This window comes from Mustela nigripes, chromosome 5, assembly GCF_022355385.1.
Source record: "Mustela nigripes isolate SB6536 chromosome 5, MUSNIG.SB6536, whole genome shotgun sequence".
In the NCBI taxonomy this organism is placed as follows: Eukaryota; Metazoa; Chordata; class Mammalia; order Carnivora; family Mustelidae; genus Mustela; species Mustela nigripes.
In genome coordinates, this window is record NC_081561.1 from 90,973,027 (window position 1) to 90,994,222 (window position 21,196).

The following is a 21,196-nucleotide window of genomic DNA, read 5'->3' on the forward strand; positions in this document are numbered from 1 at the left end:
TGCCTGCTCAGTGGGGAGCCTGCTTCTCCCTCTCCCTGCCATTCCCCCTGCTTGTGCTCTCTCTCTCTCTCTGACAAATAGGTAAATAAACTCTTTTAAAAAAAAAATGGCTGTATTTATTTTGTTACCTAAGTAACTGAGAATTGGATATATTTATTTGTTTCCTAGTATAATAAATAATGGTACTGCATCTTTTTTTCTTTAATTCCATACTAGACTGAAGGATAAAAGCCTATACCTAAATCTCCAAACTCATTCCAATTTATGAACTCCAGATGTACATAAAACCATTCACAGGTATACGAATCCTCAGTTTCACTAGGTAATACCATTGTCTTTCAAAGCGATATAACCAAGCTACACTCCCACTAATTTGTTCCATATCGTCTCCCCTACTTGGCATTATCTAATTTTTTTTGTCATTAGTGAAATCTTAAAATGTCTTAGAGACCTTTAATTTTGTCTGATATTTTCATTGTCACTTACGTTAGATGGTGGGAAGACTCTTTGAATAGTAGCTTCATACTTTCTCAAACTATAAGGGCTCTGGGATTTCATTAATATTTCCAGTCTAGAGGCAAATATTGTGGAGTCTTACATGAAATAGTGGACAATAGACATGAAAAGAATGATTCATCTTCTACTTTTCAGACTCTAATAGTAAACTTCAAAATAATATATTGAATTAGTGAATATGGTAGAACACTGGCCAATTTGAGCAAATACTGGCTGATAAGGAGTGAGATCTCTCAAAGCCACCCAGAAATTTTTGTCTGAAAGATGTGTTTCTGAAGGCGGAAATCAGTACTAGAAACAGAGCACCTTTGTAACTATGTTAGCCATCAGTTCCTGCCAAATAGTTATCTACAATTGTATAGACATAGACTTTGTGTAGATTCAATGTTAGATCAAAATCAGTAGATTAGGAAAATTCTAAGAACAGGGGTCACATCTTCATATTGATTTTATTAACACAAATTCATATGTATATGTGCTTGTGTTCTTAATATGTGTAACTCATTTTATTATATACAGATTATACACAGGTTATGTATGATTATTTGATTCTATATCATCTAATCAGTTAAGATCTAATTTGGTCTTAATTCAGGTCAAGGTCCTTTTTAATGTAGTTTTCAGATTTATCTAGCTCTTTAATGATTACATTTGGCACTTAAATCATCTTCTGCTGAAATGAGGAAAAAGGTAGTGGGACCACATTTTATGATGTTAGGACAGATAATGCACTCCAGAACAGATTTGTGTTAAGACACAACATTTTTTTCAGTAATTGTTTATTGCTATTATTGTGCTTACATCTAGATATCATGTATTTAACAGATGTAGATTCCACCAGATCAGAGGTTAGACACTTCTAAGCACATTCACATTTGCAGTTCAACACACGATCACTTCATAACCCGCATTTCTGCATTACTGGTTCACTAAATGCTTTGTACACAGTGATCAATAAATATTTGTTAAATAAATCAATGGTGTGTTTAATTCGGTGTTAAAAAGGGATTTGTGTTAATATTAATAGTTTAAAAAGTCTTTAAGCCTACAGGTTCTGAGTAGCTCATAGTATGTATCAGTGAAACGAAGTGAGAACACCCGAAGGGAATTTTCTCTCATTATTTGCAGATTCGAATGGAGTCTCTGGAAGGGTCCCCACTGTACTTTTAGCGGGCTGTTGCTGGAACATGGTGTGATTGCACCCATTACTTTGTGAAGCATATCCAAATGCCTACTTTGGACGACTGTTCTCCTTGCTCGTTATATATTGAAAGCAATTACGTGATCTTGTAATGAATTTTGTTGACAAGCTTTCCTTTCCGAAGCTGCTCATTGAAGTGCGTTATTTCTGACTGAAAAGCTTATTTTTCTTTCTGTCTGTCTGAATGGATTGCTTGCCTGTGGTGACTTATGGCTTACTTCATCGATTTTCAGTAATGAGATAGAGCAGTATGAGGTAAATGTCTGCGTACATGGGCAAGGATTCTAAATCACATTTTGAAAACCACGGGCTTGAGGATGCAGTGAGTCCATCTCCTCAAAAATGTTTGTGGTGAAGATTTCTTGAAAAACCTTGGGCTTACAGCACATCACTTAAATGTTTTAGAAAACCAGAGTTATAGTCACTAGTGTGAGAACCACGTTGTCTTGTTCAGGGCAGGCAGTAGAGGAAAATTCACCAGCCAGTGCATGTGATGGGTACAATCTCCGTGGATTAGAGAGTCTGTGGTAGTTTTAAAGACATCGATTTCTCCAAAGAGTAGCGTCCAAACGTGTGACTGATGGCTACCTCCCTGTAGCTGATGGACTTCTGGGACTGGAGAATTGCTACAGATACTCAGATGTCTCAGGCAAGGAACACACTGGAAACAAATGCAAAGGATATCCTTGCAGAATTCACTCATTTGACCTCATACTGAGTCATTGTCTCATGGTGCTGAAATCCCTTGGGCATTCACACTTTATCTTAATAACAAGAAGAAGGAATTTTGTGCTATTAAAAAATATGCTATTTGTCGAATAGAGGGGGGAATTCCTTGAAGATTGTGTTTTATAGTACTGCTATTTTATGGCCCTTATATCGTTTCCACATGTTCACTCCTTCAGTCAAATTTATTCTTCACTGAACACAGATATTGCCATGAATTGCTTTCATTTTTATCTAAATTTCCCTTTAGTTAATGCTCTGATCCTTATACAGGGGCTTCCTCCAGGCCCTCCCTTAGGACATCTGAAAAACTTATTGCCTTCTTTCCATCTGTTCTTTCTGGTTTTCTTTCAGCCCCTGATCCACATCACTCCAGTGTCCACTGCTACCTCCTTAGAGTTGTCTTGTTTCTTCTGTCCACTGTGTCTAAATTAACTTCAAAATAGGCAACATTTTCAAATATTATGGTAATATTTATGTTAATCTTATGAAATCCAATATAGTCAAAACATGGTACATGATACATACAAGCCTTTGGAAGTTTACTCCCAGTGGTCAAGAGAAGCATACTGTGCTTTAAAAATTCATATAAACAGTGATTTGCAATTCTTATGTAAAATGCTGCTTTTCTTACTTTGGTGCATTCTTTATTCTTGCCTGAAATTGGCCTGTTAGATGGAAATGTAAATTAGCAAATAATTATGGTAATGACATAACCTAATATATAGACATTTTCTCCTCTCCTCTCCTTTTCTTTTAAATCCTTTGGTGTAATTACATATAATTGAGGACATTGAAGATGATCCTAACGAAGTGAAATAAAACCTATTCTGGATAAACCATATCGTATATGTTGGGGACTAAATGGTAGAAGTCTAATGAATTTGCCCTATGCTAGAAACAGAATTGTAATAGTTCAGTGCATTCCAGAGAAAAAAGAAAAATAATATTAAGTTAATTTGATAAAATCCACTTATGGGTAAGAAAAGATAAAAATATGAATGGAATTTGGGTACATTTCCATACTAGTGGAAATGAATCCTAGACCTAAAATGACTCTGTAAATAATGTATTATCTCTTGACAGAGAGAGTTGAGGGGGTGGAGAGAAGATGCAGAAGAAATTATTCAACAGTAGAGAACATTTTAGAGGAACAAATACTACAGTGAGTTCAAAATATCCTGAGTTTTTTTTTTTTTTTTCATTCTGATAAATTCCTATTTATATTTCTTGGAGAGATACGGTACATTTGACCACTTCATTTCTACACGTGATACAAAATAATAAGAGCAACCAGCCTGTTAAGAACTTCAAGCCAGATGGTGTATATGTGTGTCATGCTGAGTTGATGGTTTGGAAATGCCAGCTCTGCAGAGTGGGAGCCAAATAATGCTTCAAGGTAATCCTACTTAAGATTCACTTGTGCATCTCCATAGGACTTTCTCATTCTTATGTTAATGAATTTTAAGTTGCAGTGGACAGCATGATACAGATAGGCAGTAGAGTACAATGTCTCTAAAGCGATTGGTTGCCTGTCAGCTCAAATCAAATTCTCTTAAAGCAGCAGAGATCTAAAGTGTTAGCTTAACAGTATTGGCTGACTGCTTAAATGAGGAACATAAACAAAAGTCTGTCCATGCTTCTCCCTAGAGAATGGTGGACTGTTCTATAATATTTAGGGATTATCTTTTGAAAATTAGCCACTGTGAGTTAAAATACAAAACAAAACAACAAACAAAAAACTAACAAAACCCAACAATTTTCTCTCAGTCTCCTGATAGTTGGAAAGGAGTAGAAAATCATTTTGTGGTACTTCTTTTCCCTGATCTCCACACACTCATTGGGGAAGTCTTCCATGGCAGTTCAGGTGAAGTGGGAGGCAGCACTGTGGTTACAAGGCAGGGAGACCCAGTGGAGAGGTCTACGGAGAGGGACAGGGAGAGCTACCAGATAATAGTTAGGGGGCTGCTGTGTCAGATGACACCACGGGATAAGAAGGTGCTTCAACTGTAGAAGGGCATAAGACTTCACAATACAGTCAATCTTCCAAGTTTGGCAAACTCAGACTTATTACATTTATATTTGTGGATTTACTTTTGTTTTTCTCTTCTCGAATGTGAGATTCTGTTCCTCTCTTTCCTTTCTTCTCCCCCTTGCATTTTAAGGTTTCTCCTCTCCTTTTCTTTTAAATCTTCATAAAGGCACTTATTTCCCAAGAATCAGTGAATTATTTATCATTAAATTATTATTAGACATGCGGGACGCCTGGGTGGCTCAGTTGGTTAAGCAGCTGCCTTCGGCTCAGGTCATGATCCCAGCGTCCTGGGATCGAGTCCCACATCGGGCTCCTTGCTCCACAGGGAGCCTGCTTCTCCCTCTGACTCTTCCTTCCACTCTGTCTACCTGTGCTTGCTCTCACTCACTCTCTCTCTGACAAATAAATAAATAAAATCTTAAAAAAAAAAAAATTATTATTAGACATTTACTGAGTAATTCAGTCCCATATTAAATTAATTTTTGCTTTATAAGATCATTATACTTTCTTAAGGAATTGTCCTTTTATCATTATGAAATGTTTTTCTCTATTTTTGGTACCATCCTTTATCTTGAAACCTACTTTTTTATATGTTAATATAGCATTCCAGCATTCTTAAAATTGATGTTTACATCCATTTACTTTTAACAAATCCATACCTATTGACTTTAAGTGCTTCTTTTTTTTTTAGATTTTATTTATTTATTCGACAGAGATCACAAGTAGGCAGAGAGGCAGGCGGGGCAGGGAGGGGGGGAAGCAGGCTCCCTGCTGAGCAGAGAGCCCGAAGTGGGGCTTGATTCCAGGACCCTGGGATCATGACCAGGGCCGAAGGCAGAGGCTCAACCAACTGAGCTACCCAGGTGCCCCTAAAATGCTTTTTGTTTGTCTTTTAAATGCAGTCTGTCAATCTCTGATATTGGTTGGGAGAGTTTAAACCATTTGTATTTAATGTAATTATAGGCATTATTGGGTTAAAGTCTGAGATCTTACTGGTTTTTTTTTTTTTTCTGTCTCATCTAGCTGTTCTTCCTTTTTCCCAATTTCTGCCTTCTTTTAGATTACCCTAATGTACTGTTTGTATTCCATTTTATATTCCATATTAACTTATTAGTTGTGATAGACAGAATTTCTAAATTGGCTGCCAAAGATGTCCTAGTCTAACCTTGAGAACCTGTGAATTAATGAGCTATAACTTCTCTGATTATGTATCCTTATGTATGGCACAGCTGCCCTTAAGAAGTGGACATTACCCATGTGGGCTTGATCTTATCACATGAGCCCTTAAAGGCAGAAAGCTTTTTAAAATTGATGTCAGAAGGGAAAGTCAGAGAGATCTGAAGTACAAGAAGAATCTGCTGTTCTGTTGCTGGTTTTGAGGATAGGGGGGTGGGATCAGGTACAAGGGCGGGAGAGCAGATCCAAGATGCTGAAAAGGAAGTATGAACCTCAGTTTTATAGTAAAAAAGAACTGGGTTCTACCAACAGCTAGAGTGAGCTTAGACGCTCCTTTCTTTGCCCCTCCAGATAAGAACCATGCTTGACCAATACCTTGATTTTGATGGCATAGAAGCCAGGCATCCAACAGAAATATAGAACTGTGAATGAACAAACTGTTGATGTTTTAAGCTGCTGAATTTGTGGTAATTTGTTATGCAGCACAGACAACTAATGCATTAGCTGAAGATCTCCATTTTATTCTCTTAGTGGTTCCTCTAGGGTTTATGGAACACACTTTAACTTATTACTCTCTGCTGCCAAATAGTATTGTGCCACTTTATATAAAATTAAAAACTTAACAACCCATGCCTCCCATTTCTTCCCTTTGTGCTGCTGTAATTTTATTTCTGAATGTGTTTAAATCCTCACAATATGTTCTCATATTTTTGCATTGGTCAATTATCTTTTAAAAAATAAAATAAATTAAAAGATAAATATTTTATATTTTACCCACATATATACTATTTTTAGTAATTATCATTGCTGTGTATAGATTTGAAATATTAATTGGTATCATGTTTTCCATTCCTTTGACATTTCTTGTAGTGAAACTCTAGTGACAATAAATTCTTGCAGAATTTGAAAAAGTCTTTCACCTTTGAGAAATTTTCTCCCTTATAGGGCTTTAAGATATCATTCCATAGATTTCTGGCTTGTGTTGTTTTACATGAAAAATCTGAAGTTTCTTATCTTTATATTTCTGATTGTGATATATCTATTTCCTCCAATGCTTATTTTTTTTTAAAGACTTATTAACTTATTTTAGAGAGAGAGAGAGAGCACATGTGTGTGCAAATGGGGGAAGGAGAGAATCCTCAAGCAGACTCCCTACTGAGTACAAAACCTGACGTAGGGCTGGCTCCAAGGACTATGAGATCATGACCTGAGCCAAAATCAAGAGTTGGACCTTCAACTGACCAAGCCACCTAGGCACCCCTCCTCCAGTGGCTTTAAAGTGTTAGTTTTTCAGCATTTGATTGTACTATGCCTTGATGTAGTTTTCTTTGTGTGTATTCCATTTGTTTCATTTCTTGGATCTGTGGGTTCATAGTTTTAATGAAGTTTTAGAATAACTTCAGCCATTATTTCTTCTAATACTTTTTCTAGATCCCTCCCTCTCCCTCCTTGCCCCTTTAGGGCTCCAGTACACATAGGTTAGTCCATTTGACATTTTCTCACAGTTCATTGAGACTCTGTTGATATTTAAAATTTTTTTCTTTCTTTTTTTTTTCAATTTTCTTTTCTATTTATTTATTTGACAGATAGAGATCACAAGTAGGCAGAGAGGCAGGCAGAGAGACGGAGGAGGCAGGCTCTCTGTCAGGACCCTGGTATCATAGCCTAAGCCAAACGCAGAGGCTTTAACCCATTGAGCCACCAAGGCACCCCGCAAATCGTTTTCTGTGATTCATTTTGAATAGTTTATGATGTTTTATATTCAATTTTTAAATTCTTCTTCTACAGGTGTCTAATTTGCCATTATTTCCACCAGGTGACTTCTAAGTTTCAGACAGTGTCTTTAATTTTTAAATGTTCAGTTTGGTTCTTTTATGATTCTTTTTTAATTTTTAAAGATTTTTTTTAATTTGAGAGAGAGAGAGCATGAACAGTGGGGAGGGCAGAGGCAGAGGGAGAAGCAGACTTCTCACTGAGTAGGGAGCCCAATGTGGAGCTCAGTCCCAGGACCCTGAGATCATGACCCCCAGTTTGGTTCTTTTTAATGTCTTTTTTATTTTCATTTAACTTCTTGAACTTACTTTAATTTAGTGATTTATGTTCCTGTCTATTAATTCCAATATTTCTGTCATTTCAATATCTGTTTTTATTTCTCTGTTTTCCTCTTGGTTAAAGATTTCTTTACTTCTTGGAAAATATAGTAATTTTTGATTAGATGTTGAATATTATAATGTTGGATATTGTCAAATGGCTGGATTTTGATATATTTCTTTAAAAATTGTAGAATTTTGGGTGCCTGGGTGGCTCAGTCATTAAGTGTCTGATTCGGCTCAGGTCATGATTCCAGGGTCCTGTGATTGAGTCCCACACTGGGCTCCCTGCTAAATGGAAAGCCTGCTTCTCCCTCCACTTGTGTTCCCTCTCTCGCTATCTCTGTCAATTAAATAAATAAATAAAAATCTTTTAAAAATTGTAGAATTTTGTTTTTGCAGGTATTTAAGTTACTTGTAGATCAGCTTTTTTTAAATGATTGTTTTGAAGTATTGTTGAGGTGGATGTAAAGTAGCTTTTATTTCAAGGTTATTTTAACATCACTATTTAGGTAATAAACTTCTTAGGTCTCTACTGAATGCTTGTTGTAGTCAGTAAGGCCTCTCTGGTCAGAACTTGAATAACTCTCCATTCTGCATGAGCTCTGAAAATTATTTAACCCACAGCTTGTGGTATATGGAATAATAAAATTAATTTCAGTGATATTCACCATTGTATAATCTCCTCCCATGGGATTTTGTAAAATCTTGTGAGTATAACCAACTCTGTAATTACAATACTTTATGTGGCAAAAGGAGAATTATTTGAGGTGGGCCTGACCTCATCAGGTGAGCCATTTAATTAAAAAAGATTTCTTGGCTGATTGCAGAGGAAAAAGTTCAATATATGAAAAAGGTGATTTCTATATTTAGCACAAATGTCTAGTTGTTTATACTGGGAAAGCAACTCTGATAGCAGTTACTTGATTATGAAATTTAAAATTCACTTCATTTGGAGTTCACTAAATCCTGCTATTACTAGCCCATCTTTAAAATAGAGGAACCTTGAGTTAGAAGCATAATAGCTGAAAGAGACTAGCCAACTACATCCCCAAAGTATGAAAAACATTCTGTTTACCTTTTATTTTTAAGGTATTTGGAAATATTTCATAATAATGAAGTACATAGAAAATAATACAATAAACTTTTATATACCTAAATAATCAACTTAAGAAATAAAGTATTATTGATACAGTTGAGGCCCTTGTATCTTTCTTCCAGTCTTACCCTCTTTTTTTTTTTTTTTTTAAAGATCTTATTTATTCATGAGAGAGAGTGAGGACACAAGCAGGGGGAGGGGCAAAGAGAGAGAGAGAGAAGGAGACTCCCTGTTGAGCAGGAAGCTGGAAGCATGAGCTTGATCCCAGGTTTTGGGATCACAACCAGAGCCAAAGGCTGATGCTTAACCAACAAAGCCACCCAAGTGCCCCAAATCTTTTCCTCCTTATAGAGTTACCTGAATTCAGTGCTATTAATTCCATGGATTTCTTCATATTTTACTTTATATACATGCATCCTTAAAACTATCTTTGCATTCTTTTGAAATTTATTTTAATGCTGGCAAAATGTAGCATTTTTTTTTGTTTTCTTTTATTGTTTAATGTTTTGTTGTGACAATGAAAAACAGATATGTACTTAGAATTCCATTGTATGGATATAGCATTGTTTATTTTTCCAATCAAAAATTGAGACATATAGGCTGACTTTTTTGAAGCAATGAATGCAGAAATTAACTTCTGGGTGCATGTGACAAGAACACATGTATGAGAGTTCCAGTAAGGGAATACCCTCTGTAATGAAGTCACTAGATAATAAGGTATATGCATCTTTAAATCACTAGATACTGCCAAGTATTCTTCAAAGGTGTTGTCCCAAGTTGCATTCCCACTGTAGGGTTTCTAGTTGTTCTACATCTATATAACCAGTAGTATTGTGAGAATTAAATTACAGATAATTATATAGGTGAGAAATGTTATCTCACTGTCATATACATTTGCATTTCCCTGATAACTGATCAGGTAGGACACCTTTTCCTATGTTCACTGACCAAACTGGCATGGAGATTATTATTCCCCAGCTGGGCTACTCCAATTTCTCAAAGCCCTTTAGGGTTGACGTAAAGATCAAACATCTAAAGTGATAAGATATGGTATAGAAAGTTTTCCTAAGTGTAAAATTATTCCCTGAGTCATTGAAATTATGTCTGGTCATCACAACATGATTCTTGCCACCCCTTCAGTCGGGCCATGCTCAGTAATCAGACTCTGCTTCTCCCACTCTGGTGTTTCTGGTTGTAGAAAGAATAACAATAAACCTTAAGTCATTGAAGCTATAAGACAAGCTAAGGTATGAGAAGGAAGAGAACATTACTCTAGCTAAGACTGGTTAATGATGGCAGGATTTGGGGAGCTTGGAAGACCATAGTGGTTGCACTTTATGTAAAAATACTGCAGGATTTTTATTTCACTAAGGTCAGCAATGGCATCTCCATTATTCAGAATTTTCAAAATGGCTTACATAAGAATTTGAACAGAATGATTGAGAATCTGAGTGTGGAGTACTATGCTAAGGATGGAACCACGTGATTGTGAGGGTCTTTGATCCCTTTGTTCTGTGCCTCAGTGAGGAACTCATCCTCTCATCCACTGAATCACAAGTTCTTTCCACCGCCAACATGGACATTTACACAACACTTTTTGTTGTTTTCTAAAGAAGTAGTGAGTAAAGTTGTATCTCTTATAAACATACCATCAGTAAATGATTTCTGGTAAAAGAAGCCAGAAAAATTACACTGAATCTATTCTTGGTGCTAAATGGATGCCTTTTTAAGCCCAAGGAATGTATTTTCTTCCCTTTCCATAATTTGAATTATCATTTGCTAATCTACATGACAGTGGTTTCCTGCCTCTACTTACAGCTCTGGGTCATTAATACTTTTGCCCCCACTTAGGGAATTTCACAGATTTAGTGTTTCAGAGTCCTCCCTGTAATAGTCCAAGTTACACATAGCTGATATAAGTAATTTAATTAGTAATTGATTGGGAATGTAAAACTGAAAGCTTTTTGGGGAATAAGGTGTGGTTTATCTTTGTTTATATTACTTTGCGAAGATTTTATTTCACAAAAACAGAAAACCTGAGAAAGAGGTCCTATCATTTAGGTTTGACAACAGAAAATCGCTCTGTATAAGTTTTGATTATTGCATTCATTTGATTGTGACTCAAGGACTAAAAGCTTTGGCAAGAACATTTCTAAATTTAGATTAAAGCATAGGAAGAGTTCTTCACATTCAGAAAAAAGTGTCTTGTTTCTTATTCAGGCTACCCTGATTCTTTTCTTTGTCTTTCTTCAATATTTGTTAAACCCCACTAGTCAATATAACTAGATCATAGATATGATATTTTCAAAATATGGACATGTCATTATGATATTTGATACTGTTTTCTGTTGGGCCTATTTAGATATATATGTGCATGCTTACTTCGCATGTGTCCTGAGGTGAGCAAAAATGGAAGCAGTGTTCTTAGGATGAATTCTCTCACCCATGAGAGCAATTTGTAAATATCTCCCTTTTTCTTTTTTTTTTTTTTTTTTTTTTTTGGTAGGGCTAGTCTTTTAAGTATGCTTCTGGTCTTCCTTTATCATATGTCTGTCATAAAGTTGTTGCTTGCTTGTCCTACAGCTGGGGCCTCCTTAGATCTTCCTGACTAACACCAGCTGTTGTCTCCCTCCAGGTCATCCAGGCTGTCTTTTTTGGCATTTGCGTGCTGACTGATCTTTCCAGTCTCCTGACTAGAGGAAGTGGGAACCAAGAACAAGAAAGGCAGCTCAAGAAGCTCATCTCTCTCCGGGACTGGATGTTAGCCGTCCTGGCCTTTCCTGTTGGGGTTGTGAGTATGATGTAGAATGCATCTAACCACAAAAGAAACTTGGGTCTTATTTCAGACTTCTAAGAGAAAAAGAAGGGCTGGTTATAGAGCAGGTTTGTGAATTAGTTTGCTAGGGTTACTGTCACAAAGCACCGCAGACTTGGGGGCTCAAACAACAGACATTTATTTTCTCACAGTTCTGGAGACTAGAAGTTCGAGATCAAAGCATCCGCAAGGCTGATTTCTTGTGAGGTTTCTGTCCTTGGCCAGTGAGTGGCCTCCTCTCTGTGTCCTCACATGATCTCCTCACATGTGTGTCCATGCCCTAATCTCCTCTTCCAATCAGGACATCAGTCATATTAGATTAGGACCCCTCACTGACTTCATTTAATCTTACCTGCTTCTCGAAAAGCCCTAGATCCAAATACAGTCACATTCCCAGATACTGGAGATTTAGGACTTCAACATATGAATTTTAGAGAGACACAGTTCAACCCATAGCAGTGTCTTGAGCAGCCCGAACTTAAAATGTATGGTCCTTGGGTCTATGACCATTCTAGTATTTTTTAAACTTGAGAGAGGAAGTCAGCTCAAACTGCTTTGCCCTCCCGACTGTGCCATTGGCTAATATCGCTTAAGTAAATGCTGCTTTATGTTTGGGTCTGTTCTGGCTTCATTGATTTTCATTATTTTCTGTTAGAGTCCCTCCATTGTTTGACTTCCTTCACAAGTCCGTTAATCATCCATTATCTGCCCATAAACCATGTTTCTTTAAAGGGCCAGAGTCCAATGAGATTCTATAGATATTAACCTATGGATCACCAGGAAAAGAGGGAGAGAACTCCTCTAAATCTCAAATTGTGAAAACAAGGAAGCGCATGTTACCTAATTCAAATTCAGATCTTTCCTTGCCAGCCATTGTATAGAAAAAAACAGACCCCGGTGATCTGGTCTAGAATGTGTATCAAGCCCAAGGTCCATGTTAGGCAGAATCAGAAAGTTGTTTTTTTTTTAAATCCTTCCAGATCTATAACTGGCAGAAGATGCTTGTTCTAAGACCAATTAGTGAGTACCCAGATTATCACTGAATTGCTTTTCCTGTGTACTGAATTGTATTTTCTTGGATGAAGTAGTCCTTAACTCTTGAAAGCAACACAAGGAGATTCTTGTAATCTGATCACACTCCTCTGCTCATTCCTTCATCTTTTTCCTTTGAAAAAATAAATGGGTGCTCATATTGAAACCATCTAGCAAATCTCTCAAATTCTGTTGCTTAATCTGACAGTTAGATGCTTTCCATACTATTTAGTATTTCCTTCTTTGGACTTGACATATAAAATTCAAATACTTTCTATCAGAATAATCATGGAAGAGAAAACTTCCATGGGCATAAGGTATAAAAGGCTTATACTCTGTGCATGAAAGAATTATCTAGAAAATCCAAGCCTGCGTGTCTTTTGTTTCTTTTTACTGGCTTATTCCCTTGGAATTTCTGTAGGCATGTCATTGGAAGCCTTCCTTGGCTAGAAGGAATACAGTAGCACAATACAAAAGTAAATAGGAATACAGTATTAACACATTTTCTCTTAGCTCTGCCTCTCCCTCTGTTATGCCATATCAAACTTTGTCTCTAGGGCTTAAACTGTGCCTCTTAGCGCTCTCAACAAAGGCAGATTGCCTGTGCCCTTTAGACATTTTTGACATCACTTTGGCCAGAAATTTTGCATTTGCTTGAGATTCGAGATACCCATCAGCTTTCAGTGTCCTTTCTGAATTTGGTCCATGTGCGCCTCATGGTTCGTAAAAAGGATGGGGGACTTTTTGTTTGCTTGATCATGTTTGATACTTTACTCTATTTCACTATTTTTTGTTCTTTTCTCTGTGTTTTAAAAAAGGGACGAGAAGTAATTATACCTTTAATTTCACCCCTCCTTTTTAACCCAGAAGTCACATCACATTTCATTCCAGGGGTATGCCCCTTCCCACCCTGATGAGCTTTGCAGAAGAATTTAAAGAATAATGAATCAATCGGATGAACAACTTCACTTATTTCTTTAACTCTTATTTTTGGCTTATCCACTGATATTTTAGAGTCAATATTTACATTTTTCGTAATCTTCCCTGTTATCATGAGTCATTTCCCTTTTACAGACACTTGCCTTTTCTTTTTCTTGAACTTTTTTTTTATTTAAAATTCAGTTAGTTAACAAATATTACATCACTTGTTTCATTATATCAACAAGTATTACATCTCCACTTCATATAGACTTCAATAACTCACCTTGCATATAATGCCCAGTGCTCATCACATCACGTGCCCACCCCAGCGTCCATCACCCAGTTACCCCATCCTCCACCTGCCTCCCCTCCAGCAACCTTCAATTTGTTTCCTATAGTTAAGCCGCTCTCATGGTTTGTCTCCTTCTCTGATTACTTCCCATTCAATTTTCCCTCCCTTCCCCTATGACTCTCTGTGCTGCTTCTTATATTCCACATATGAGCGAATAATCTCATGAATCAATCTCTGATTGACTTATTTCACTCAGAGTGATCTCCTCCAGTTCCATCCACATCAATGTCGATGGTAAGCTGTCATCCTTTTTGATGGCTGAGTAATATGTATATATGAACCACATCTTTATCCATTCATCTGTGGCAGACATCTGGGCTCTTTTCCACAGTGTGGCTATTATGGACATTGCTGCTCTAAACACTGGGGTGCACGTACCCCTTCGGATCACTACATTTGTAATCTTTGGGGTAAATACCCAGTAGTGGGATTGCTGGGTTGCACTTTTTGAGGTCCCTCTGCTACATTGCTCTCTCTCTCTCTCTCTCTCTCTCTGTCTCCCCTTGGTATTAGGGAGAATTCTGGCCTATATTCTCCAGAAATTTTCCTATGTTTTCCACTGTTTCTTACTGTCATTTGAGTTTTTGCATCTATTTCCCCAGTTTCTCAAGCTAATACACAGAAATTCATTCTGAGGCAAAAAACTGATAAATAGCTTCTTTCCAGCCAGTCCCCATTCATTTTATAGCAAAGTCATATTTACAAAGGACACAAATGTGTCTCTTTATAAGCATTTTAACATGGTTTTTTCATTAAAACATAATTTTATGATTTTTTGGCCTCCTTTCCCCAAGTTAACGTCCTAGCTTTCCTTTCTGGTGTGCTCTCGTCTTTGCTGTGACTTCGGAGGTGCTCTTCTGCCCCTCTTGTGTCTCTGCCAGACCCTTAGTTACTCACTAGTGTCTGGAATTTCAGTGTGGTTTTACCACTGAAGTTTTTCTTCCTAGTTAAAATGGCAAAACCCTTTCTGGAGCAGAACCACTTGAAATCACGTGAAGAGGGGTCATCCTTACCGTTCCTGTGGCTCCTGGCCTGGGATGTTTCTTCTGAAGGATGGCAGGAGCATGCATGCCTGCAACCTGATTTGATGGAAATGTCCCTATCCCATAGGCATCTATAGCGTAAGAATGCTTATCATGTGTGCAAGTGATTAATTATGACATTTATAATTAAACACCTTTTCCTATGTTGGTTGAGATAGTCAAAATCCGAAAGAGCACAACACTCGAGCACTTGCCCAGTGCCCGAGAGTCTTGAACATGGCTGGAGCTTCCTAAAGACCAAGGTGCACAGCCCCCGCTGAGAACCTGCCTGTGGTCCCCAGAGGCCGCCAGGCTCTGACTGCTGGTGATTGCCAGCCTCTCAGGGTACCTCCCCTTCACCCCACTTTCTCCTGGCTTCCTCTGCTTCTCACCTTTTGTTGGTCAGCTGGAAGTTTGCAGGGAAAGTCATGTTATTTTTGTTTCCTGATGCAGGGCAGAGAGACAAGGGGCATAATAAGGAGCAGAGTGGCACCTCCACTCAAATTTTCCTAAAGAGACCTCTGAACCCCAAGCTTTGCCTGGTGCTCCCATTATCTCTCTCTCTCTCATCTTAGCTGCAACTATGGCAACAAGAAAGACATGGGTAGGTTATCTAGGATTTGTATTGTCTCCATTAATGCTTCCTCCGATAACGAGGTTAATTGAGAGTTGACAGTAATTGCTTTATGTGGGCATGAAGCACTAAATATGATTTTTGTGACCCATAGACCTAAAGTGTCTACTTCATGGACTCTATCTCTAGGATATATAAAAATAATGAAGCATTCCAATCAAAGATAATTGGCGCAAAGTTTTGTTTGAGCGTAACCTTGAAGAAATCAGCGGGGTTGCTTGAGTGAACATAGCATGTATCATCCTGATTTGTGTAGATGCCCAGAAATGCAAAGCTGGCCTTGATTTAGTAACACTAATGGCCGGAAACCACCACCACTCCCAAAGCCTTGCAACGCATTTTGCAGGGATAACCCATGGGAGGCTCTTTGTACCATGTGCAGTTTATTTCTGAACCGTGTCACCCTTTTAAAGAAGCATTACAAATAACTCTATGACATTATGTGGTCTGGAAGGACTGAAGTTTGTTAGGAGCAATCAAACCAAGAATGTCTTTTGTCTCCTGTGAGTTTGTTGACTTTTGTGTTAGCAGATACCCTTCTAGCTAAGAGAATCAGCTAAGACTTGCAACGAAGCAAGCAAACAAACAACAAGGTAAAGAAAAAGAGGAAGAGTGGCAAAAAAAAAAAAAAAACAACAACAACAAAAAAACTGATGGGTATGAAAGTGCTTCTTTCAGATATTCTAAATGTGTTTCCAACTACTCTCCAAAGCAGCCCCTTTAATGACCTAGAGCTCTCATACTTTCTCCATTCATTCAAGTGTATGTATCCATTCATTTGCAGCTTCTCAGCTTGCAGGAGACATGTCATCGGATCTCCCCACCTCCCCCATACATCTTTGTCCCTGGTGTCGCTTGGGTTGCTCGAGACCGAAAGCTGGGCTGTTGCTTAACTAATGTTGCTGATGGCTGAGGATGAGGATGTCCCTCTCTGTGGAGAGGAGGAGAGGATCCGAGAAGGACCTGGAGATTTTAGGACCTGATAGATGTTCTAACCAGGGGTGGGCATCCAGGGTATCCCGAGCAAACCAGGATGCGCCAAGATAGGGTTTTCTGGAATTTGGGCTTTTTATCTGAGTTTAGTCTGAAAGCTATTCATTCAGTAACTGTCTCCGGTGTTATAAGTGTGTTTTTGTGAAGATGTGGTAAAGATTTGATATGTATCAACCTAGTCTAGGTACCTCGAAAATTTGTTTTTGCTTGTGCTAGAGGCTGTATGATACCTATTTCTTAAGATATATGGAAAATGTAATTTGAAATCTCAAATGCAAACTTAAAGAAAAAGTATCTAGCAAGTATTTTCAAAAAGTGATTCGTAAGGCTTCATTTATTGACATACCTGCTAACTCTAAGCTGTTATTCACAAAAATGTTGTGAAGTGTACGAATTTAGATCATATCCCTACAATCTAAAAAAAATTATTTTCCTTTCTGATTTTTAAGTAAGAGATTGGCTTAAATGGAAAGCAAACATTAATTTATATTAATTACTAATATAAATATTTGTTAATGTAACACATAAAGGAAGGGAATTTTATTCTGTTTGAGAGTATATGAAGCAAATGCCTTTCCTTCTGTTTTGATACTAAGGGAAAACTTTTAGAAAAGCACATTATTTACTTTATCCTACAAACTCTGGATTTAACATAAAAATGCACTTCATATCCACTGATCCTCTCTTTATTAAATTTTCACACAGGTACCTGAAACCAAACTCTTTTCTGTTTTTTTTTTTTTAAACCTTCATTGATGTTTTAAGTTTCTTCAAATGCCCTTTTCCTTTCTCTTCACCTTTGAAGCTAAAAATGTAATATGTGTTAGGTCATATTTTATGGTAAAACCCAGTTCATTTTGGGTTAAACCAATCGTATGCTTTCTTCCTGCACCGAAGTGAGTGTGAGTTGGATTGCCTATGAGGGAGGGTTCACAGATGGGTATTCCTTCAAGATCAGTAAATGAAATGAACTTTTTCCTCCCCTACCAGGAGAAATACTTGGGAGACTGTAATTACCTAACGTAGGTGAGTGGTCTTACATCATTTTTTGGATAGCCTTTTCCAAAGACCAAGGACATAATGTGATTAGACAGAAGTACCTGATAGGGAACCAGGTTGCTTCTCGACAATCTTACATATATTTGTCTCCTAGATGGAAACCAAAGATTTTCTGCCTACGTGATCTATGTAATTTGTACAGCTTCATGGAGCAGGCAGCTTGCTTGATGCTTGCAAAATAAATTTCTTCAACACAAAAAATAATCACAGTTTAATAACATTTTCTATAGGTGCTCACTTTTAATCACACTCCAGTGGAAAGCACACATTTATATCCAGAACATTCAAAGGACAGAAACTCTAGTCAAGTCAATAATTATTTGTATATACAAGGAGATTACTAGGTAAGTAGTACTGAGTGCTAGAAGCCAAGATACCAGTGACTAAGAATTGATCTTGTCCTTCAAGAGTCTCAATGTCTAGAGAAAGTGACTTTTTATAAGCTCTATGAACAATGACAGTGAAGAGGCATGGTGTAGATAACAGTGCAGGGGTCTAAGGTGAAGAATTATCCTAGAAGAGGAAGGGATTGATTTTAGTGAGTGGGAGGTCTTGGAAGACTTCCCAGAAATGATGATGTTGGAGCTCTGTTTTGACAAATGACCACAAACTTATTGAATGTTTAAGTTAATGATGCTTTCAGCTGCAAGTAACAGAACCCCCATAGGTATCCACCTGGTTCACTGTTTTAATTCATTCAAGTCTCTCTTCAAATGATCACCTCGCAGAAAAGCTTCCATGAATAATCAATATAAATTAGCTATCCATTATTCTCAATCTCCTTAACTTGCATTATGTAATCCATAATGATTACCACTACCTGGCACGTTCTATGTTTATTCTTTTATTTCTGTAACAGATGTCTCCTCTGACTTTGCACCCTGTGAGGCCAGAGAGGTTGCATGTTTGATCTACTGCTGTAACCCAAGCCTCAGGAGCAAGACCTAAATAATTCAGTATTTATTGAGTGAATATCCATTCAACTGTGGCTTAAGCAATAAAGATATTTAATATCTCACAAAGCAAGAAGCCTGTAAGCAGGTAGTTTCAGAATGGTATTGCTTGGTGTTATCATTCGAGACTTAGGCATTTTGTATTATCCACTTTCTTTTCTCCCAAGTGTTGGCTTTTTGCCTTGCACTTGCACCTACAGCCTCAAGAGGGTTGATAAAAGTCCCAAACATCACCTCCACTGCAACCATGTTCAGGGCAGGAAGAGGAAGAAGTTCTTTAGGGGGCTCTCCCCATGTGTTTGTCTCTTCATCAGGATCATGAATATTTCCTCTAAGCCCTGTCAACAGACTTCTCCATAGGTTTCATTTGTTAGAAGAGTCACATGGCTAGAACCAGCTGCAAGGGAGGCTGGGAAAGCAAGTGGGAGAAGGAAATGAGCTTACTGTAAGGGCTTCAATGAATTATGATTTATCCTTAGGGATTGGGCACATTGCTGCCCAAATAAAATCAGGAGTTTTAAGAACTATGATAAGTAACAAATATTGAGAATAACTATTAAATGTAAACTGAGTAAAAACAAATGGGATTTTAAGTAATTTTTTGTTTATCTGTTGTTTTACAAAAAAGAGAGTAAAACTAATGAGACTTATCATGGACATTTCCTATCTGAGCCAAGGAAGGCATATTTTTTTCCATTTATTTTCTGCCAGCACCATTTTTTTTTTTGGTACATTTTAATTCGTGTTCTTATAAACAGCTATCAAAAATCTGGTATTTGAAGTTCTTCTCAAAGAAAGTCCCATATGTTATACAAGTGACTAAATGGTTTCTGTTCAGCTTCTGAAACTCCTGAGGAAATTTGTGAGAGCTGGCCCTGCCACAGACCAGCAACTCAGACAGGTGGACAACCAGGTTGGAGGAGTAGAGTCTTTCTTGACTAGCCCCCTAGACGTGGTAGAGACCAGTCATGCACTGAGTGTCATTTCACAGAATTCCCACTCTCTCTGGGCCAAAGAGCCACAAAAGTGTCTCAAGAAATGTAGACATCTTTTTTCCATATTTATACCCATAAGTATGATATATATTTGAAATACGTGATTGAGAAATGGTAGACTTGACCTTCAGTAACATTAATAATGTGACGCATATTATAAAATAGACACACGATTCTTGTTCTCAAAAATAAGACCACACCCCCCTACCAATCCCAGTCAGGATCTTTGTATGCCCTTGTTTGGGAAACCAAGAACAAGATGCAATATTAACTGTTGATTAAAAAGGAAAAGAAAAAAGGAACACAGTATTTTTCTTCTTCCTTCTCTGCTTATCTTTCTTCCTCCTTCTCAATCTCTCTCTCTCCTGCTTTCACCTTTTGCCCTCATCACTCTACCCCAACCTTATCTCCTTCTCTGTAGAAGAAGAAACAGTGATTTGCTGTGTGGGTGCCCTGAAATCAGTATAGTCCCTATGGGCGTCTTCAGGTGACTCTTACCTGTTTTAGCTGGATCAGAATGTGCTGTATCACCTCAGCTGATAGTACAAGGAATATTTCCCCCCAAGGAAGGAGCCAGTGGACTTTCCACCTACGCAAAGTTTATTCACTTTTAGTGGTGCCTGTGGGATGACCGTGCTAATGATTTGCTTATCTTACTGCGAATAGCAGGTTCTACATAGGACTTTCCTTCATCATGTCTTCCTTTAGCTCTCTTAGAAATGGAAGTTGAGGCATAATTCTAACTTTGGGGGACATGTCAGGGGACAGGTGGGAAGGTGAGAAGATGAGGAACTGGGGGACAATGAGGGGAGAGCATGCGTGGAGCCACAGCTCACAGGGAGCCCTGGAGTCCCACTCATGGTCTCCTAAACTCCTCTGAAGGGCACCTGCCAAGAGGTTTCCCTCTCCAGAACGCCCATTTATCCCGTAGGTTACATCTGTGCTCCATCTGCACAAAGGAGCAAACACACTGGGTGTTGGGCTGTGCTGCTAAGGTTTGGTAGATGGGGAGAAAATGAAGGGAGCGTGTCTCAGAAGGAACCAGAAGGAGCCCTTCTGTCCCAGTTTGCTTGTGGGTGCTCTACCATGTTGTTCATTGTTCGCCAAGGGGAGACTGGGGAAGAATGGGAAACAAGAAAATTCTGAGCATAAGTGGAGGTGTGCCCACGTTGGACAGTGTGAACGGAGATAAGTTTTCCCTCCCCTTTTGGATTCCCTCATGACTTAACCTTAAGGAGGGACCCTCCCCTTTCCTCACCTTAAAACTCCACTACAAAATTAGAATGACGACTTTCCTACAAGCACAAATAATGAAGCAGGAAGAAGCCTCAGCCCTCCCGTGCCCAGAAAATAATACAAGCACGCATATGCCCAGGGGATGCTGTCAAAATTAGCCTTGAGTCAACAAAGAGAAACAGCCCCTAGATTCATTAATAGAGTGACATTTTTGTCTGAATATTCAGAAGTGCTACCTGTTCCTCCCTCCTGCTGCAATTGCCTTAGAATTTTCAGGAAGACATCACACACCCAGAGGCATTTGCAGTCGCCTTTCTTTTTTGTTTCCAGCCGGTGGAAGA

At 38.1% G+C, this 21,196-nt stretch overlaps 1 protein-coding gene across 9 annotated transcripts in view; it reads left to right on the forward strand.

The window, feature by feature from the left end:
- The window catches only part of AIG1 (androgen induced 1), a 271,080-nt gene that overhangs the window by 56,375 nt on the left and 193,509 nt on the right, over positions 1 to 21,196 (forward strand). For all 9 annotated transcript variants that reach the window (XM_059400851.1, XM_059400854.1, XM_059400852.1 and 6 more), the window contains exon 2: positions 11,479 to 11,634. In XM_059400851.1, the coding sequence (XP_059256834.1) occupies positions 11,479 to 11,634 (156 nt within the window). The remainder of the gene's footprint in view (positions 1 to 11,478; positions 11,635 to 21,196) is intronic.